Source organism: Heterocephalus glaber, unplaced genomic scaffold (genome assembly GCF_053883595.1).
Source record: "Heterocephalus glaber isolate CG9 unplaced genomic scaffold, H.glaber_assembly_v1.0 deba00001067, whole genome shotgun sequence".
NCBI classification, from domain to species: Eukaryota; Metazoa; Chordata; class Mammalia; order Rodentia; family Bathyergidae; genus Heterocephalus; species Heterocephalus glaber.
The window spans coordinates 115,907-136,224 of record NW_028258187.1 but is presented as its reverse complement, the minus strand read 5'-3'; the positions used below and the strand labels follow the sequence as shown (position 1 = coordinate 136,224).

At 56.9% G+C, this 20,318-nt stretch overlaps 1 protein-coding gene across 3 annotated transcripts in view; it reads right to left on the bottom strand.

Annotated features, from left to right (window-relative positions):
- The window catches only part of Cnih3 (cornichon family AMPA receptor auxiliary protein 3), a 61,189-nt gene that overhangs the window by 2,625 nt on the left and 38,246 nt on the right, over positions 1-20,318 (bottom strand). For 2 of the 3 annotated variants that reach the window (XM_004867458.3, XM_004867460.3), the window contains 3 exons: positions 18,663-18,775; positions 16,279-16,422; positions 148-15,601 (listed from right to left, as the gene is read on the bottom strand). In XM_004867458.3, coding sequence (XP_004867515.1) covers positions 15,574-15,601; positions 16,279-16,422; positions 18,663-18,775 — 285 coding nt within the window. In that variant the 3' untranslated portion in view covers positions 148-15,573. Of the gene's footprint in view, positions 1-147; positions 15,602-16,278; positions 16,423-18,662; positions 18,776-20,318 lie in introns of those variants that run through there. The other variant, XM_087209799.1, reaches the window with a different exon arrangement.

Genomic DNA, 20,318 nt, shown 5'->3' with positions numbered 1-20,318 from the left:
TCGCCAGCTGGACGGCTGAGTCACCATGGTCTCCAGCCCCGCTTGTCCTGGGCAATCGGGCCACATTTGCAGCGGAAAGCAGCCTGGGGTGCCTGGCTGGCTGAGCCCCTTAGAGCCCATGATGAGGCCCGGACGTCCCACACTCACCCCGTCCTGCCAGGGAGCTGCCGTCTTGGAAGCCGTCGCAGTGTCTCCTAAAGTGAGCAGCTTGGCCACGAACTGCTCTCCTTCCTCCCACACCTGAGCTTGGCTCCTTTCATCCATAGCATGAAGAACCGCACCTAAACTAGTAAAGGAGGGTTGGGCCATGCTGTCTTAAAATCTGCCTCTTTCTGGTCATATCTTTAAAAACCAGAATCGACATCACCACCAGCAGAGGTCACTCTGAGCAATTTCTGTACTTCTGATGAAATGAGCCACGCATAAGTGTCACTGATGGTTAACTGATCAGCTGTGTCACTGGGGAAACCGGACATCCCTGGAGTGGAGGAGAATCTGGAGCCCCTAGTGTCGGCGTTTACCCCAGACCCCGGCTCAGAGGCTGGGCCCCAAGCTGGGTCTGCTGCTCACCAGCCTGGAGCTCACATCCTGGCCTCAGTTTCCTCACCTGCATGTGAGGCCGGGGCTTGGGGCCTCGCCCGTGTGAGTGTTGGAAGGCTGAGTAAGATGATCCAGGTGAGGCGTGAGGTGAGGCGCCGCTCGTGCATAGGTGTTGAAGTGAAATCAAAACCATTCCTGCTTGAGACAAACTTGTCCAAGGGATTTCCCGCTTAACAAGGCAGCCTTGTTCAGCGCAAGCCTGAGGGCCCAAGGGGCCAGCGGCACGGTCGAGGGGGCTCCCAGGGAAGGGGTCCAGGAGTCCAGCCACACCTCGGTCCTCGAGTACTGGGGCCCCCGCAGGAAGTGGTTCCGAGCTCATGGAGCTGCACACATCCTCCTAGAGAGCAGAGAGAGGAGCTGTCGCCTGCACCCTGCAGGAAGTGCCCAGGGCAGTTTGATATGTTCTGTACAGACGTGGTTTTTTCTTTGCAAATATTTCCAGTCCTCACTGGCAGAATCCCCGGGGCAAGGCTGGTGTTTGCCCACAGGCGTGAGGGCGAAGGGCAGGGCTGTGGCCACCCATTGTGCCTGGTGGTGTCTGGACGGTGTCCGAGCTGAGCCTGTGCAGCACGGCCACCCTCCCTGTGCCTGCCCTGCGCTGGGCCCCCTTCTTCTGCCCCTGGCCCTGTGGCCCTCCCTCCAGGCCCGGCACGGCACACGGCTCCTGCTACACCAGGCTCTTCCCACACGCAGGTCACCTGCCCCAGGTGAGCTCTCCACAGACCCGCTCAGTCCCGGGGTCCCGTGACTGCCTGGACAGAGAGGGCAGCATAGCAGGGCGGCACACGTGGGGCCTAATTCTCCCAACCTGGCCTCAGACCGTGTCAGTATTTGCAATGAAAGTCCTGCCACACCCACATGACCAGCTGTGCAGGGGAACCCTGAGGCCCCAGAGCCAGCCAAGGGGATCCTGCTCCATGGCCCAAGGTCATCACATCCTGTGCGCCCCATCTCGCCCCAGAGCTCCAGGGACTCCACCACAGAACTTCAAACTTATTTCTCTCTTGTTTTGTTCCTTTTTTCAAGTAAATTCTCTCTCCAGATGATACTTCCAGGTCCTTTAGGAGCAAGGAGCTTGCCTTACTTATCTTACTTTGTTTTAAGCCCCAAAACACCATCAGGGTTTCAGGAGATGCAAGCGTTCAGTGAACACCAGCCAGGACAGAGCACGAAGTCTAAACACGGTTACGCAGCCTGACCGCGCCAAACAACCGCCACAGTGACTACTGAAGGTGTGAATGAACTCTCCTCTGACTCCTACTTACACACATTCTTCTTATTCACCAGCCTGGGTTTCTGAGAAACAATAAGAATATAAAAGGATGGGATGAGACAACACCACGAGAGAGGGATGCGGTGCGTAGCATTTAAGTGTGATCTCTGCTTTTCATGGGGATTGCTAGCTTCTTGTTCCTCTTTGCTGGCAGAGGGAGCTGGCTGCATATTTGGGAAACATCCCCACAGCCCATCCTCTAGGATTTTCACTTGAGTCCCTTTTCAAAGCCCCTCCTGCTTCCTCAGGAGCTGTACAGCCAGCCACAGAGCAGTGAAGGTTCCTAGGAGAAGCAGCAGAGTTCGTCTGAACCACTGTTTTCTCGGAGGAAACCCGTGTGGCTTTCTTGGCTCGGTCCACTGCAGTCTGCACAGGCAGAGTCCTGGTCACGTCTCTAGCTGTTTGCTGGAGGGAAAGTTGCCGCCTCCCAGAGTGGAGTCCACTCAGGACCTCGAGAACTATTTCCACTTCCACCTTTGTGAAACGGCCAATGATCTTGCATTTAAACATAGTCGCTAGGTAACGAACTTTGCGTGCTGCATGGACTCAGAACTGCTGCTTGCTGTCACCACTGCAAAATGACCAGTATGAAGTGGTTTGCTGTGAAGGGTACACATGGTCCCCCTGGTGTGTGGAGCCTGGAGTGGCCGTATCAGGTGGAAAACACCAGAGGAAGGACTGGGACTAGAGAGGCAGGCACCACACATCCCCACCTCCTAGTCCTGCTTCCTCTGGACTTTTCTCTCCAATGTTTATGAAACCTCCCCTAAGAAAATGCCTATGACGGCTGTACCTGAGAGCCCCCTGCATGAGGTTCACCCCTAGTAACCAGGCCCTGAGCAGCCTGCCTTACCTCCAGGCCTGGGTCACAACACTATGACTTCTCCCTTCCTCCCTCTCGGGCCATCCTGGTGGAAGCTGTGTGCCACAGTGCGAGAAGAGTGGACACTATGAGGATGTGAGGTCGCCCCAGCACACAGGGAGAGGCCTCTTGGGAGCAAATCCCCAACCTGATCAAGAGGCCTGCAGCCTCAGGAGACCCTGAGCCAGAGCCACCTGCCAAGCCGGTCCCAGATTCCCAGCCTCGGAGACTGAGGGGTGAGTGCTCGTGTTTCCCAAGCCTGAGTTGTGGGGCAATGCATGCAGAGCACCAGAACCATGCCTTTAGAGAACCAGCCTGCACATGGTCTATGCCTTGCAGTCCATGGGCGCGGGCCAAGGAATTCAGTAAGAGACAGAATTGCACACAGAACTGTCATTGCTGGTGTATTTACCTTCCTTTTTCTGAGATGTGTGGGAGTTGACCCCGCCTCTAAGATCTGCCACTTGTTTTCCATCTGTCGATCTTTCTCAAATCACTCTCTCTCTATCTGTCCCTGCCTTAACACAAGGGTTTCCAGACAGAAAAATAGGACACATAGGAGAGGAAGAAGTAATCGCTTTTCTCCCTAGAGCTCCTGTGGGGGAGTGTTTTTGACCATCTGACTTGAGATAAAAGCTGAGCCTCCAGGCATGGTTTATTCAGCACAAGACTGTAGGGTTCATTGTGGAGGTGGCGCTCGCCTCTGGAGAAGAAACAGAAGAAGGTGAGAGTAGGGAGAGGCACGGGGTGGAGGTCAGAGTCTCCTCTGTAGGGCTCCATAGGGCTCTTCCCTTAGCTCCTTACACCCCATCTCTGCAGTAAAATTGTAAACTGGCAAAACAGGTGTGGCACATGCATTGTAGAGGTAGGACCCGAGGCCTTGTCCACACTGATGTACAGAGTGAGGGCTGTCCAGGCAGCAAAAAGCAGGGGTAGAGAGCAGATGAGGAGGGCAGGGACACAGGGGCTGCACAGGGCTGGGGTACTGTGGATTATGGCTCAGCTGAGTGTTCTAAGGGCTCTGATACCCTAGTGGCATCCTGGATGGATGGATGGGTGAGTGGGTGGATGGATGGTTGGTTGGGTGGATGGGTGGATGGATGGATGAGTGGGTGGATGGGTGGATGGATGGGTAGATGGGTAGATGGATGAGTGGGTGGATGGGTGGATGGATGGGTAGATGGATGAGTTGATGGGTGGATGGATGGGTGGATGGATGAGTGGGTGGATGAGTGGGTGGATGGATGGGTGGATGGACAAATAGAGACAAAAGAGAAATAGACAAGGGAGGGCTCCTATGGGCTCCTTAAGGGCTGTGATCCAAGGCTTCCTCTTAGTCACCACTATATACTTAATCTTGTACATGATACAAGGTATATAAGGTTTTACAGAATAAATGAATACAATGAGTGAACAATATAAGAATGAACACATAGGGGAATGCACTTTAAGTAATAATCTAATACAGGCACTCTACCCGTCCATTTCCTGGTATGGTCTACCTGAACTGTGTGTTTTTATTTCATGAGTTTTTACATATTTAGGGTTGCAGAAGATTATCTATCCATCTATGGATCCTTTCAAGAAAGCAATGCTTTCCTCCTCAGACAATCGCTCAGGCTCTGCCTTGACTCTCTGCCATCCACTCAGGGGCAGCATGGATGTAACCGCTAAGGCACCGATGTTACCGCCTGAGCAGAGGTTGCATGCAGGACTGCTGTGCTCCGGATCCTTCTGAGGCTGCAGTGGCACTCAGGGGAACACGCTGCTGTCCTCCAAGTATCTGGGCTGCTCCTGGGGAAATCAAGGCCTCTGCCAGGAAACTGACTCAGCCACACAGACTGCAGCTCTGTCATGTCGGTCATGTGGGCCCAGGAGGGGGGTGCCGGCTGCTGCAGATTAGCTCAACCTGGCTGCACTTTCTCCGAGTCAGGTAGAGAATTTCAGTAAGAGGAGATCACTTCAACGCCAGCTGCCAACCTGGCAGGCCCTGGCAAGTATCACCCTAGTCAGGCCTCAAAATCCTGCTCTGGGTCAGGGCTCTGAATTTGCTGGAGTCCTGCATTCTCAGAGGTAACAAAACCCACCAGACCCCCTTTACCTTCATCCCATGTGAACTGTGGGGGGTCTTCACATGCCTACAATAGCAGGCTGACACACCCAACGGACATTCACGCTCTCCAATTAGCCTGCAGCTCAGGAGGGCAGGAACTTCAGGGGCCAGGTCTTTAAAAACTGTGTGTGCATGGGGGGTATGTATGGGGGTGTGTGTGCACACACATGTGTGCACAAGCTGCTCATTCTGACTCACATGGAGTGGTACTCAGTGTCTTCCTGCTCAGTTTCTCCCCAACCCAACCCTGACTGCTGGTGACATTCAGGACACAATCCCGGAGCATGAAAGTCAGACGTTCGTGACAGATTGTTCTCTTCCCGCTCACCTTCCTCTGCATTCCTTCCTCTCATCACCCAAAAAGTGATCTGTGGAGTCACAGCTCCGGCCACACCCCTCTACCTTCTACCCACGGAAGCATCCTAAATCAATGACCAACTGACATCCACGCTCTGAGTGTCCGTGGCAGGGCCCGCCACATGCACAGTGACCCCTGGGCTACACTGCCTGGCCCATGGGTGGGTGGCACTGTTGTACAGGCCTGGCCCTCCAAGCCGCTTCTGCATCCTTTGCCTTCCTTTCCTCCTCTCCTGTGGCTGGGGACAGCCTCCCGCAGGTGAGCATCAGGTGCAGAAAGGCAGGGCCTCGAGCTCCCTCCCATGCCGGCCGACCATGCACAATGTGCAGGGTTTGTCTGTCACTGTGTTCCATCTCCGGACAGGGACCAGACCAGCCTTGGCCTGAATTTAGGTCCGGTTGTCCAGACTGACGACGCCTCAGGCACAGAGAGGGTGTGAAGAGGGTTCTCCATGGCACAGTGAGGCTCGGGGCACAGGGCAGGCTCCCGTGTGAAGGGGGCTGCAGGGCACCTCCCCTGGGTTTCCGCAGGCCTTTCTGACCCTCCCAGCATCGCTGCACTCCCTACCCCATCTGCATCGCCGTCTCCACACTAGAGCCACGGTGGCCCTTGTGCAAGCATAGCCCAGACAGGTCCCCACCTCCTCTCGGAGCTTTGGACATCAGGACACCCTGGCGACTCTCACCTTGGCTCTGGCCTCTCCCCTCTGACCCACCCAGAAGGGCCCAGCAGACTGGAATGGCAGCCTGTGGCCAAGCTGGTGAGAAACGCCCCACCGACAGCTGCCAGTAATATTCACATGCATTCGCCGGGAAATAAAAATGAGCTATCATTCCCAAACCCGTGATAGCTAACATTTCTGGTGCAAATAACCCGAGTAACATAACTTTGACAGTGTCTAAAGCAGCCCATGTAAATGTCAATCCATGTAAGCAGCCCAAGTGCCAGGTGAATTTACTGAAGAACTGCTGACAGACAGCAGGGAGGCTGCAGCAGTACCTGGTGTGGAGAAGAAAATGAATGTAGTGAGACCTTCAGCACCACCTGAGCGTCCGGGGTGGTGGCACCCATCATGAACTCTGAGGATGACCGCACACTGATCTAAGAACTCTGTCTTGAGGAATTTGACGTGGGAGATTTTGGACTTGGTAAAATGAGTGGTTCTGTGTGAAACTCACACTGGCAAAGTGACAATTTTAGAAAACTAATAAATTTAATCTTGTTCATAAATTTTGTATAGACAGTCATTCACCTCAGCAAAAATAGTTTTAGGAAGATGAAATGGAAAAATTTGGAAACAGTCTAATGTCGCCATGTTAAAAATTGTCCAAGGATTTAAACTGGCCTGATGGTGCCTGCTCCTGAAATGTCTCTCTCAGGGAAAGTTACCAGCACTGGAACAGTTCTCATGTTTAGATGTGGGGTCAAAACTGCCATGTAGAAACTCTGTGGCCGCCACATTGCATCCAGGTGGGCACCTCTTGGGCCCATCCCCTCAGCCCTCACCCTGTAACTCAGATCCAGCTGTATTTGAAGCATCTCCATGAAGCAGACAAAAGCCAACTCCATCTGTGATGACGGCAGTGCTAAGCCTTCATGGTGGCATTGGACTTTTCAAGCTGCAAACTGATTTTATGTAAATAATCTCACTTAATATCCACATCCTCCTTGGAAATTATGCATTAGCACTATCATCGCGCAGTTGAGCAAACTAGGACTCAGGAGGGGTAAAACACGTGGCCGACCTCATGCAGCCCAGAAGAGGTGAAGTCGGGATTCCAGTTTAGTCCTTCTCACTCCAAGGCCGGGGCTCAGCCAATGATGTGAGAGGTCGCAGATGGCGGAATTAATATCCCAGCCCCAGCCGCACCCAGAGCCCAGGGAGGGCAGCTGACTGTGGGCCCGGAGTCCCCGACCACTCCAGAACAGGACAGAGCGGGGAGTCAGCACAGTCCCTCGAATGACTCTCCACCCCTGGCTCAGCACCAGGCCCCTGACCTCTCTGGGTGGCAGGCGGTGTCCCTCGAGGCCAGTCTGACAGGACCCAGAAGGTTGGGCCTGAACAAAGGAAGAAGTGGGGTGAGGGTGACTGTCCCCTTTGTCGCCAGCTCTGCTCTCCCCTCCATGCACGGCCCCGAGAGCCCCCAAGGTCCTGTGGACACAGTGGAGCCCCGAGCCACCTCTGTCCGGAGCCCTGCTAGGAACCAACCCAGGCCCAACTGCAGACCCCCTGAGGAACCAGGGACCAGTGTGGGGCCTGGAAGTCACTCCCCGGGATGCAGCTCCATCCCTAGCCCGACTTTCCTAAACCAGTAATACTGCCCAGAAGCCCTGGCCTTCTCTTCCCTTGGATGGAGGTTTCTACGTCATTCTGAGACGTGACAGCATTAGTGCCCAGAGACACCCAGACTCAGGATCTCTCCTCCCTCAGGGCCCTGGTGACTCAGAGACCATGACTGGGTGGTTGCTGCAGCAGGGAGCACCTCCGGCGAGCCTGGGCCACCTTGACACCGATGACCACAGGTACCTCGGGACAGTCCTCTCCCCAGCGCCTCGCCGGACACCGGCCCTCCAACCGGGGTCAGCTCCAATCCTGCAGATTTCAAGTTCCCCCAACATTCAGCTGAGCCTGGCAGACATTTATCCTGTGCCTGGTAAAGACAGAGCCCAGCTCCAGAGATACTTAAGTACCTGTCCTCAAAGAGACTCGAACCTATAACCTCTTCAATTCAGCCCCTTCCTCTTTTTGCTGCCTTTGAATTATGAAGATCGATTACTGTGGGAGCTGATGTCCGACTTGGGCCATGGCCTGCGGTTTTACAGTGGCTCTGGTGATGCGGCTGTGGGGCCCACCCTGTCCCATGGCACACTCACTCCTTACACGAACCCCAGTGAGCTCTTCCTGCCTCCTCTGCTGCACCCTGAAGAGAGCCCTGCAAGCTGTCTCCCCAGGCCCTGCAGAGACAGCCTAGGGAGCCTGCTGTGTGCCTGGTCATAGAGCTGTACTCTATAGAAGCCTCACCAGGAAGCAACTGCCCCAACACCACAGGAAGGGAAAGGGGAGGCTTCCACCATTTCTGTCCTCTGCCTCTGGCATTCCTTAAAGACTATCTTCTAGAACCTTCTCTGTCTGGTCCATGACATGGATTCTAGACTCCTTGCTCTAGGGAGGTTCCAGTCTCTCATTGTTCCCTCAGGGCACGTGTCTACAAACTGTCCCCTCGGAGCACGTGTCCTCTATAAATGAAGTAGCTCTCCTCAGGGGGAGCCGTAAGGGCTGGGACAAACCCCACCGTGGCTCCTGGGTAAGCCAGTCATACATCACTTCAGGATACATCACTCACTTGGCCGCTGCTCCAACTCTCCTCGTCCTTCTGCAGCTGGCCTTCTCAGAGTGACTGTCTGTCCCAGGCTGTGTGGGCCACACCTGGGAAAGTGTCCCAAACCCCTGTGCTGCCTGCTGTTGCCGCCATGGTGGTGCAGGTCGGCCACCCCAGGCAGGCCCAGGTGACAGGTCTCACCCGTTTGATGAGGGGACTGGTATTTCATGGGGAGCTCATTTCCTCCACTTCTCCCACTCCTGACACCAGACATCTTCCAGTCAGAAAGGCGATGATGTTTTTCTGGTGTGTGGAGCATTTCTGAAAAGAACAGAGCTTCCTGGCCAGCCTGGGATGACGTTTGAACAGTGGCTCTGTGATGGGATTTACATCTTTCTTTGCTGGCTGGCAGAACAAGACAGTCTCCTGGGGCTGCTGCATCTATAAACCAAAAGGCCAGTGTCTGAGGTCCCTGGGGTCCAGTGGGAAACTGGACTTGCCGGAGGGGGCACAGCACAGGGAGGAAGAGGCCTCGTGCAGGTGGGAGGGGCAGAATGTGTGCATCGCCCGAGGGACAGTCATGGAGCTTGTGTCCTGTGTCCAGTTCTGGATGGGGACCTCAGACACATGAGGACAGGTCACACACACATGCACACGAGGATGGGTCACACACACATGCACACACACATGAGGACGGGTCACACACACACATGCACATGCTCACGAGGACGGGTCACACATGCATACACAGATGGGTCACACACACATGTGCACATGAGGATGGGTCACATGCACACACGAGGACGGGTCACATACGCACACACACACGCACACGAGGACAGGTCACACACACATGCACATGCTCACCAGGACGGGTCACACATGCATACACAGACGGGTCACACACACATGTGCACATGAGGATGGGTCACATGCACACACGAGGACGGGTCACATACGCACACACACACGCACACGAGGACAGGTCACACACACATGCACATGCTCACGAGGACGGGTCACACATGCACACACAGACGGGTCACACACATGTGCACACGAGGATGGGTCACATGCACACATGAGGACGGGTCACACACGCACACACACACGGACTGATGGACGGACAGCCCCTCACAGGCACGCTGTCCCTCACATGAAAACCCCTAGGAGGCAGGCAACACAGCAGAGTGCTGTCTTGTTCCCTGCAGGATCAAGACGAGGTCCTGTGTCCTGTTTGGGGACCTGGGAGCTCAGGGACAGCCCCATGGGGGGGGCAGTGGCCCACGGATGTGGCACTGGGTCTAAAATAGGAGCTTTTCCATGGCCAGCAAAGAACCTCGCTGACCCTCTCCCAGGCCCGAGGAGCCCTAGCAGGCCACGTCCTCCTGCTGAAGTCTGGGTGTTCATGTCCCCCTGACCAGGCGAGGCTGCTGGGAGGGGGTGGAGACTTAGGGGTGGGGTCTTCGGTGTCAGGTGCCCTTGAGGGTTCAGGGACCCATCTGCTCCTCTCTCTCCTGCTCTCCGAGATGAGGCGGGCAGCTCTGCTCCATCTGGAGCTCTCCCCTGTGAGGGCCCACACCAGGCCAAAACCAACAGTACCAGGCGGTGGTGTGTGCCAGCAGGCGTGTCATACACCTGGGCCATCTGCTCTTCCCGTGGGTGAACACCCTGGCTCGCCTGCAGCTGCTGGAGGGGCGTTGCCGAGCTCCAGGGGGGGACAGGCACAGCCCCAGCGCCCCGCAGCGTAGTGGCCCTCGTCCAGGAGGCCGTGTGGCCCAAGGAGCTTGGGTGGCACTAACGTGTGTCACCGTGGTTAGGAAGTGATGAGCTCTGCCTTTGTCTTTGATATAATTATGTCCACTTGCATAATCTTGGCCTCAACAGCTGTGTGTCACCACCGCTCAGCAAAAGCCTTGGCTCCCATAGCCTGAGCAAGCCCGTTCTGGCCCATGCTGGCCTCCTTCACACACGGGCTTGGGGTCCAGATGCCGGGAGGACCAAGAGGGCAAGGAACAACCGGGGTGATGGGTGCCGCCTGGGAAACGCCATCTGCTGGGCGGCCCTGACCCCTGCTGTTTCTGCTCCAGCAGCTGAAACCCAGGCACACTTTGGGGTCGCCCCTCTGTACTCCCAGAGAGCACACGTCCGCCCCAACGGGGGAGCGCTGACCCCCAGTGCCACTCACTGTGTTCCCAGGAGCCACTGGCCCAGCCCTTGCCCCATGCCTGGGACCAGCAGAGCCCAGGGGCACCCGGGTCCTCCCTCCTGCACCCCCACAGTGACAGCAGCCTTTAGCCCGGCCTGGGGACCCAGGACTCAGGCTCCACCCAAATCCTCTGCAGAGCTCAGCGTGGAACAGAGCAGCCGAGTCCACAGAAGAAAGGTCAGGGAGCAGATCTATGTGTGGACACAGCGTGAGTGCCACTAATTGACGTCAAAGCACTTTGCAGGTGTGTTCGTCTCCTGGTGGGAGAACAAAGCTGTCACAACCAGGACAATTTCACTCAATATCGGTGCAATTACCAAACTGAAAATAGGACAGAAGGGAGATTTTCCCTGGGCAGCTGAGCTCTGTCAACCCCATGATCCTGTGGCTGGGACCGTGGCCCAGGATGGAGGGAGTGGAGGAAGGAAGCCATGCTGCTCTGCTGCTGTGGGGAGCTCCTGCAGCTCGGGAAGGGATGCTGCTGTGTGCGGACTGCGCCATCCGAGGACACTTGCTGAGACAGCCTTGCCCAGCTGGCTCTGTAATCACAGCACCCCAAGGGGCCACACAGCTGAGCCCTCTGACCACACATGCCCAGCTGCTGCCGAGAGACCCCTACGGCCAGCGACGCCCTCGCCAGGGACGGCCGCTCTCCTGGTGTCAGTCAGCGTCCTCTGTCCTGTCCCATCAACCTCCCGGAGCTACATGCCTGACCGAGGAGGCAGCACTCCCGGCTGCAGGCGTCCATGGCTCCCGAGCACCTCAACCGATTGTGGGCCACCCTTTATTGTGGACAGACAGCTTAGAAATTAAGAGGCAACCAGAGAGGGACGGCCCCCGGAGTCAGGGCAGAAGACCAGACATCAAAACTGTGGCTGGGGAGGAACCCGAAGAGAAGCAGGCCTGCAGCCTCCCTGGAGCAGACGGCAGCGTGCGACCGCACTGCATGAGCACCACCTGCGAGCGAGCCTAGGTAAGACGTCAGATGCACAGTGAGGACCGGGACATCCTGCCCTGCCCCTTCCCTGAGACGCTTTTTTGCTCTTTCTATGTTGGGAGTCACAGGTAAGCTGAAGTGAGTGATGCTCGCACACCCCGCTCCGTGCTGCGCCTCCCTCTCAGATAGCTATCAGCAACCCCACAGGCCGGCCTCAGCCTGGCCCAGAGTGGCCTGAGATGTGCTCGCCTTCCTGTGTAAAGCCCGACAAAGAGACACGGCGCAGCCCACCTCAGGCCCCTCCCTTCTCTCGAGACTTTCTCTTAACCTCCTTTGTGCACCCTTCAGGTGCTGGGCATGAGCTCACCACATCTGACTTCCACCTACTTATGACCCTCGTCTCTGCAACCTCGTCTTCACCCCCAAACCTCTCCCTGAGATTTCAAGTTCACTGATGTGGAAACAACTCCAGACACACTCAGCCACCTCATCCTTGACAAAGGAGCCAACCACCCTCACTGGAGGAAAGACAGCCTCTTTGATAAACGGGGTTGGAAAAACTGGATTTCAGCCTGCCAAAGATTCAAACTAGACCCATATCTATCACCATGCATTAAACTGAAATCCAAATGGATTAAAGATCTAAATATTAAGACAGAAACACTAAATTTGCTGGAAGGTAAGTTAGGTAGAACTCTTGAAGACATTGGCATAGGAAACGACTTTATGAACAAAACCTCAGTAGCATGGGAGCTAGCACAAAGAGTCAACAACTGGGATCTCATCTTATTAAAAAGCTTCTGCACTGCAAGAGAAACCACCAGCAGAACTAAGAAATAACCTACAATATGGGAAAAAAATTTTACCAGCTGTTCCTCAGACAAAGGTCTACTATCTAGAATATATAAAGAACTCAAAAAAATTAGACCCCTCAAATATAAAGACCCAATTCAAAAATGGGCATCTGAAGTGAACAGACATTTCTCAAAGAAGTAAAAGCAGCAAATAAATATATGAGAAAATGTTCAATATCACTGGTCATTCGAGAGATGCAGATGAAGACAACACTGAGATTCCACCTCACCCCACAAAGAATGGCTGCTATCAAGAAATCAACCAGTAACAAATGCTGGCGGGGTGTGGGGAGAAAGGAACCCTTCTCCCTTGTTGGTGGGGGTGCAGACTGGTGGAACCACTGTGGAAATCCATATGGAGAGACCTCAAAGAACTAGGACTACAGGTCCCATTTGACCCAGCTATTCCCCTGCTGGAGATCTTCCCAAAAGAATTAAAAGAATCATACCACAGCGATATATGTGCACCCGTGTTTATAGCGGCACAGTTTGTAATAGCTAAAGCTTGGAAGCAGCCCAAGTGCCCATCAACTGGAGACTGGATAAAGAAGATGTGGTTTTTTAATAAAATGGAGTATTACTCAGCCATAAAGAACGAGAAACTAGAGACATTTATAGCTAAGTGGATGCATATTGAGGCCCTACTCTTAAGTGAAATAAACAGGACAGCATGTGTAAATACTGAATAGTTTCTCTGGTGTGAAAAACTAAAAGTGTAAATAAGGATTAAAATGTATAATAGATAATGTGAAATAGAAAGAAAAGGTCTAAAGGAGCAGGGGAAGTGGGAGGGGAAGGGGACAGAAAAGAAGGGAAAAGAAAAAATATGAGAAGAGGAAAAAATGGAAACAAAGTCTCTGCAAATAGGGAAGGGAGGAGGGGGTGAAGGGAGGGCAGGGGAATGGGGAAAAATGAGAGCCAAGATGCATCATGTACAGGTACAAGATCCCAGTGATGAATGCAACTGTATTGTAGACCTAAAATGGACCAATAAACTTAATGGAAAAAAAAGAGAGACATTAAAAATTCACTCACTCCCACCAGGTGCCAGGGGGCAGAGAAATGCTGGCTGCCTCTCTCCCACTGCCACGAGCGGCCCCGGGCTCTGGCAGCCCACCCGAGAGACCCTCCCTCCACAAGATGACCGCGCCCCAAGACTTCCCCTAAACTTCTGGCTCTATAATCCCTCTTCAGGCAGTGCCGCCATTCGCGCTGCAGCAGGACCCTGAGCTGCTCAGGGGGCTTTCAGAGTGAGGCAAAGGACGTGGGTTAAAGTCAGGTGTGTGGGTTCAAACGCAGGTCTGCAACTGCCGTGGGGCCGCAGGGAGGTCCTCACCCCTCACCCCTCACCGAGCCTTGTTTCCTCCCTTACAACAAAGGGAAAAGGAGCGAGGAGGGTCCCAAGAGGTGTGGAAGCAACCTGTGAGCAGTGTGTAAACTCGAATCAACACCATTCACCACAAGGGACAGCGCGGACTGAAGCTGACCGCACCAACAGGAAGCCCTCGGAAGGCGGAGTTGCCGTCCACCCTTCGCTTGTAAGTCTGCATCTCCGATCCCATTCCCGCAGTCTGGCACTTGCATCCTTGTTAGAGGCCACCCCCAGCCCGCTGGGAAGGAGGCGAGGAATGGAAAAAGAGCAGCCTCTCCGCCTTGGCCACATCAGGGAGCCAGGGTCAGGCCTGCTGGTTCCGGGGTGAAGGTGACTGAGGACTGGAGCCAGTGGGGCCGGGTGGCCCTGAGAGTGCTCCAGGACCCACAGCAGTCACCTGTCAGGAGCCAGGGCGTCCGGAGAGGACCTGCACCTGCTCTGAAACACCACAGCACACTCTCCACTCTGGCTCAGACCCTCGCCTCAGCACCAGAAGCCTGCATTTGGTTTTCTGTAGAATTTTTAGAAGCACTGAACCTTGTTGAAACCACTTTTTCCACCGCCCCCTCTGCTCACCATATGCAGTGAGTCCCATCCGGGCAGGGTTGAACTGAAGGGGCCCAGAGGGGAGACTGGCACGCCCCACGAACCCCCGCCCGGCTGAGTCGTGGTCTCCCCACCGCAGCTGGTGCATAGTGAGCAGCACTGGTCTGTCTCAGCCAGAGTCAGGGGAACAAGGTCAGCACCACTGTGCCTGATTCAAACAGCAGAACAAGCTCAGCTTATCACTGTTTACACTCTGCACACCGCACCCACCCCAAATGGAGAGAACCCCACGAGGAAGATTCTAAACTCGCCGAAGTCTCCACTGAACTAAGCAGCAGGTGCAGTTACGTGGTCTGCTCCAGGCGGCCACTGTGTGGGGTTCGCCGGGCTGCGAACTGCTCTGGGATTTTTACGAAAAGGCAGCTCTAAAGCTGGCTGGCTGGTTTGTTACTCTGATGGTTTTGGCGACAGCAGAATACACCTTGAGAAGTTAAAGGACAAATACCTGAATGTGTCAAAAATATTTTTTAAATTCCATTTTCCCTTGTTTGCCTCCCCAGCTTGCCCGGCGATACTGGCCAGGACTCTGTGCCAATACGCTGCCCCAAAGCTGCTCCAGAAGCCACCTCCACACCCAGCAGAGGGACACAGACTCTGGGCAGTGCCCTGGCCAGCCACCCACATCCCAGCCCTGCACAGAGGCCAGGCCGGGCCACAGCTAGGAGGAATCGAGCATCCCTAGTGGCCCACGGCATCCCCAGTGTCCTCCAGCCCTGGGCACGCACACAGCTTCGGCTGGCGTCGGTCCTTGCCAGGCCCCTTCCCGCCTCCACTTGTTCCCAGGGCCAGGAGCTCTTCGACAGTGGTGGATTCGGGAAGTAGCAATTGTGGCTTGGTGGAGCTCAGTGTCTGTCCCCTACTTCCAGGGCCCCACAGTGTGGGATGTGAGTGCAGACTGATGCACAGGGGACAGCAGATGGCCACAGCGCCCCAGGCCACTGCTGCACTGTCCTAGTCGCTGCCTGCCCAGCCTTCTCCTTGAGCCCCTCTCTGGCCCAGCTCCGGTCACCAGTGGAAGCGGACTCCGGCCTCCACCTCCTCGTTGTCTCTGCAGCGTCCCACTCTGGAGTTAGGAGCTCACCAACGCGGAGATCATGCTGGTGAGAAAGGGAGAGGGGCTCAGTGGGAGCCCGTGTGAGCTGGTGCCCGGGAGAGGCTGGCAAAGGCTCGCCTCGGGCGTCTCCCTGGGCCCTGTCCTGGGCCTCCCTGCCAGCCCCTTCTGCTTCCTACGCTGAAGTGGGCACTGCATGCCATGGCCTTGGGAGCGGCGACTGCCCCAAGCACCCACTCCCACTCTCTTCTCAGCTCCTGACGATCCAGGTGCTCACACCTGGCCCTGCTGGGGTCCTCGTGGCGGGGATGTGGGCGAGGTCTTCGGCAAGCCCCTGGGAATAGCAACCCCGTGACTTCCCAGAGGCTGCCCTGGCCTGCTGCGCTCAGGACTCCAGGCCTTGGGAGTGCCGGGAGCGGGACCTGGGCAGAGCCCGGGAGGGGCCAGGCACTGCGCTTGTAGGGGACTCTGAGCTGTGGCGTCCAGAGACTGCTGGGTCAGGAGCCAGGAGCCCATCTGTCCGACAGGGAGCAGGGAGTCAGGGTCCGATCCCAGGCCTGCTCACCCCACAGCTGCGCCTGTCCCGGGAGAGGAGCCGGCCCCAAGCCTGTCTCTGCTCCTTCCCTCTCGTTTACTCTTCCTTCACCTCTACCCAGCGAGCGCCTCCTGCAGGCCCGGCCCGGCCCTGGCCCAGTGTGACAGGCTGCCTGCCGCGGTGCTCACCAGTACAGGTAGTAGAAGAAGGAGAGCAGGTAGAAGGCCAGTTTGCACCAGGCCTCCTTCTGGCAGTAACTCAGGGTGTCCGCGTTCATGACCACCAGTGGGTCATAGGCCAGCTCTGGGCCGTCGGCCGGGCAGTGGAAGTACCTGCAGGGACAGAGGACATGCGTGCCACGCCGGCCAGGCCAGGCCATCCGGGCCGCACAGCCGGGCCCCCTCCTGCCTGGGTTGCGGCAGGCACCACTCCCGGGCTCTGCACCCGTGCAGGCACACGTCCTTGAGTCAGAGCCACGGGCATCATATGCCCCGATTCGGGAGAGAAGGGAAGTGCAGCCCCTGGCAGCCCCTGGTGATCCAAGGAGGTGCCAGGAAGATGTCAGTGAGGTGGGGGCCGGGAGCCGCACGGCCGTGACGTCTTTGTGCCCGTATTCCTCCTGAGACTGGTGACTTAGGGTTAGGTCGGCCTCTGCCCGGCCCTCTGGGCAGTGAGTCCCTGAATCCCACAGGAGCACGGCTGCATTTCCAGGGCCCTCTTTTCCTGCTCAGAGGGACCCAGGGCCTCCACAGGGAGTGGGACAGAGGAGGCCACGGCCACATCCTTCTCACCATCGGCGAACCAGGCAGGACAGCCACGTGCCAGGAATGCCGGCGCCGGAGCAGCGACTGCAGCCTGGAGGACCCATCCTCCACCCTGGCCGGGACATTGCCCAGGGCTCAGCCTCCTGCGATGGCCCCATGAGGTGAGCGGTTCCTCTGCCGCAGGCCCCCGCCAGGACAGAACGCCTCACCACAGGCCCAACCCGCACGGGTGGAGGCTCCAGGCGCAAGTGACCCTTTCCCCTCTTCCAGCAGGCATTTTGTTGCAGGAGTAGAAAGCTGACAGCTCACACACAGTGGAGCTACACAGCCAAGTCACACCCCTCCCTCCAGGCCTCGGGCTGCTTCTGCCCTCTGTGCTTGGTCAATCGCACTGCCACCTCCCGCCCTGGCGAAGGCTCCCTGCCCATCACCCCCTGCACCCAAGGCCAGTCCTGTGATGCACCATTCCCGCCTGGGCTACCCGGGCCGGGCTGCCCTCTCCCTACCTGGACTCCACTGTGACCCCAGGGTCCTCTCTTAAAGTCAGAGCCGCTGTGCGGCTTTGCTCCTCCACCCCTTCCATAGCTCCCCATTCCCTACAGAGCTCATCACTGCCAACTCCTCCACAGACAGATGCCGTGGTCCCCGTAAGATTCCCACCATCCCTGCAGCTGTCTTCTCCCTGCTCTGAGAACCTGGATGCCACGGCCCTGGACACACGCTGCTCCCACGCACCCCGGTGTCCCTCGCCCCGGGCCCTCAGCTGCATGCACGTTATGGCCACACGTGTGCGTGTCCAGCACTCTGCGGGCTGGTGTATGCTCTACTCCCTGCACCCCCGGTGGACAGTGCCTGTCCATCCCGCAGGAGTCCATTTCCCTTGCACTGGGTGCCCCTCGGGGAAAGGGTCAAGTTTACACGTGGTTTTCTTCTTGGATCCTCCCACCTGGCCTAGCAGGTGGTACGTTTGCCACATGTTTTAGTGAGACGCCCTAGATGTGGCTAAACAAAGGCTTTGTTCCACGGCAAAATAACAATGAGGAGAGGGTTCGGTGGCTGGAGTTCCGGCCCAAGGGGACCAGTTACATCCCCACTGCTTCTGTCCCCTACCCAGCTCCTGCACCGCCCGGAGAGGGTATTTTATAACAAGTCCACATCTCTCAATCCTACAAGTGGTCTTAGCAGGGAATAGAACGACCCAGAAAACCCAGCCCATCTGCTAAGTGCTTTTTAAAATTAAGATATAACTTACAGGCCACAGAATTCGCCCTTCCAAAGGACACGACTTGGTGAGTGTTAGTACATTTCCAGAGTTGTGCAACCATCATGCTACCCAGTTCCAGAACATTCCCTCACCCAAAAGAAAACTGCAAAATTAACACCCACCCCATTCTGCTCCCTCCCAGCCCCTGGCAACCATTGCTTTGCCTTCTGTCTCCCTGGGTTTGCCTGCTGTGCGCGTCTCACGTGTGGAATGACGCAGCATGCGACCATTGTGTCTGGCTTCTTCAACTGGTGTTTCCAGCCACGTGCAGCGTGAATCCACCCTTCATTCCTTCTCAGGGCCACTGCGTAGGTGGATGCACTCCGTTGGTTCTGTCACCCATCCTCCAGCTGAGGGGACTGGGCTGCTCCCCGCTGCTCAGCCCTGTGGCTGCTCTCACTCGACCCCCCCCCCCCGGCCGGCCCCCCTTGTGGGAGGAGCCCCAGGCCAACGGTGTGGGCGGGGCTTGCAGAGGGGTCCCACAGGGAGGGCCAGGAGGGGCTAGTGTCGCTCTGTCTGGCCCCTCCCCATCCTGCAGACTCACCTCCAGAAGTGGTAGAAGAGCAGGGGCACGTTCAGGCCGAGGGTGAGCCACTCCTGAGCACACAGGAACATGACACAGAAGAGGCTGTGGATGGAGTACTCGGGCAGCACCAGCTGGGGAGAGCAGACAGCGTCGGGTGACAGCGACAGCGCACGCGCACGGCCCTGGGGCCCTGCCCGCTGAGCCCCACCCGCAGGCCCAGGCCAGGGTGCACTGGAAGAGAAGCCACAGCGGCCCAGGACAGTGCGGGCGGGGCACTGGGCGCCAGCCCGGAAGCTGCACGCCCAGACGGCCGCAGGGGAAGCTGGCGGCCGCAGCCAGCAAGTGCACTGGTGGGGAAGGCATCCTGCGACCACAAGAACACGAGCCACTTTGCTTACAGCGCGGGACACGTGGGGCCTCCATGACCATAGGTCTCACATCTGCGAGATGTGGAACATAAACAGAAAGAGCCTCGTGTCTGCAGAAAACACGCAAGGGGTTCCTTCTTGTTCCCCAAACGACACAGACTGACAACGATTTACTGAGCGTTTACACTGCATTTGATAGTGCACGAAATCCAGAGAGGGAGGAACCGCGTGCGCGACACGGCGTTTTCTGCAAGGGACTTGGGCACCTGTGTACCCTCAGTACCCACAGGGCTCCCGACCAGTCCCCCTGGACTCAAGGCAAGACTGCACGGCCTGTCACGCGCACACACGTGTGCATTGTGGGTGGAAACACAGCCTCTGCGTGCTGAGCAGACCACCATGCACGCCTGGTCCCTCTGTCGAGACCTAACCGCCTCAAGGCCTTCTCAGCTACCTTCCCCCTGCCTTTCGAGGTCCGGGTCTCCAGCAGAGGCCCCACGAACAGTCAACGCGCAGAGGGACGGCGCCTGGGTCCCAGGGCCCCAGGTGGAGGCTGCTCCGCCCACCTCCTCCAGTCCCCCTTTACCCCACTGTCCAGTCTGGCAGGGTGTAGCTCCGCCTCAACAAACCGCTGGGCCAGCCCACCCCGTCACCTTTCACAGCTGCTTTCCTCAGCATCAAGGCGCTGGGATTGCAGGACACCCAGCTCGATGAGCCCACTCGGGAGGAGGTGAGAACAAAGCGGTCTCCCCACTACCGTGGCCAATTCTCCACCTCCCGAATGCCACAATTTATGAACACTCAAGGGTCCACTCCTTTTCTCCTTCCTTGAATTCAGAGCAGGGAGTGAGAATCCTATTCAGAACAGAGAGCCATTCGGTGAGGGGAGGCAGAGGCAGGCATGTTCCAGACCCCGAGGGTGAGGGTCAAGGTCCAAGGAGCCTGTGGAGGGGCTGAAGGGCCCCTCGCTAGTGGCCCCAGAGCACTGAGGGGACACTGTGGGTGGGGACCCGCACAGAGTCCGTTGCAGCAGGGCAGAGGGGCCGAGCAGGACGCAGCAGGGAGGGAGGCTGACTCTGCTGCAGGGCAGGGGGTGGAGGCACAGGCCACTCCCGAGGGGCCTCGCCGCCTCTCAGGAGCCTGTGACATGGTCACTTGTTTCTGCACATCCTGCAGACAGAAACGGCACGGAAGATGGAGCTCCTTCCGCTGGCCTCTTCCCTGCTGAGGACCAGCTGCTGATTTCACCTGGCCAGAGAGGGGCCAAGGAGCCCCCAACGCCTCCGCAAGGGATGCTCAGCGAGGT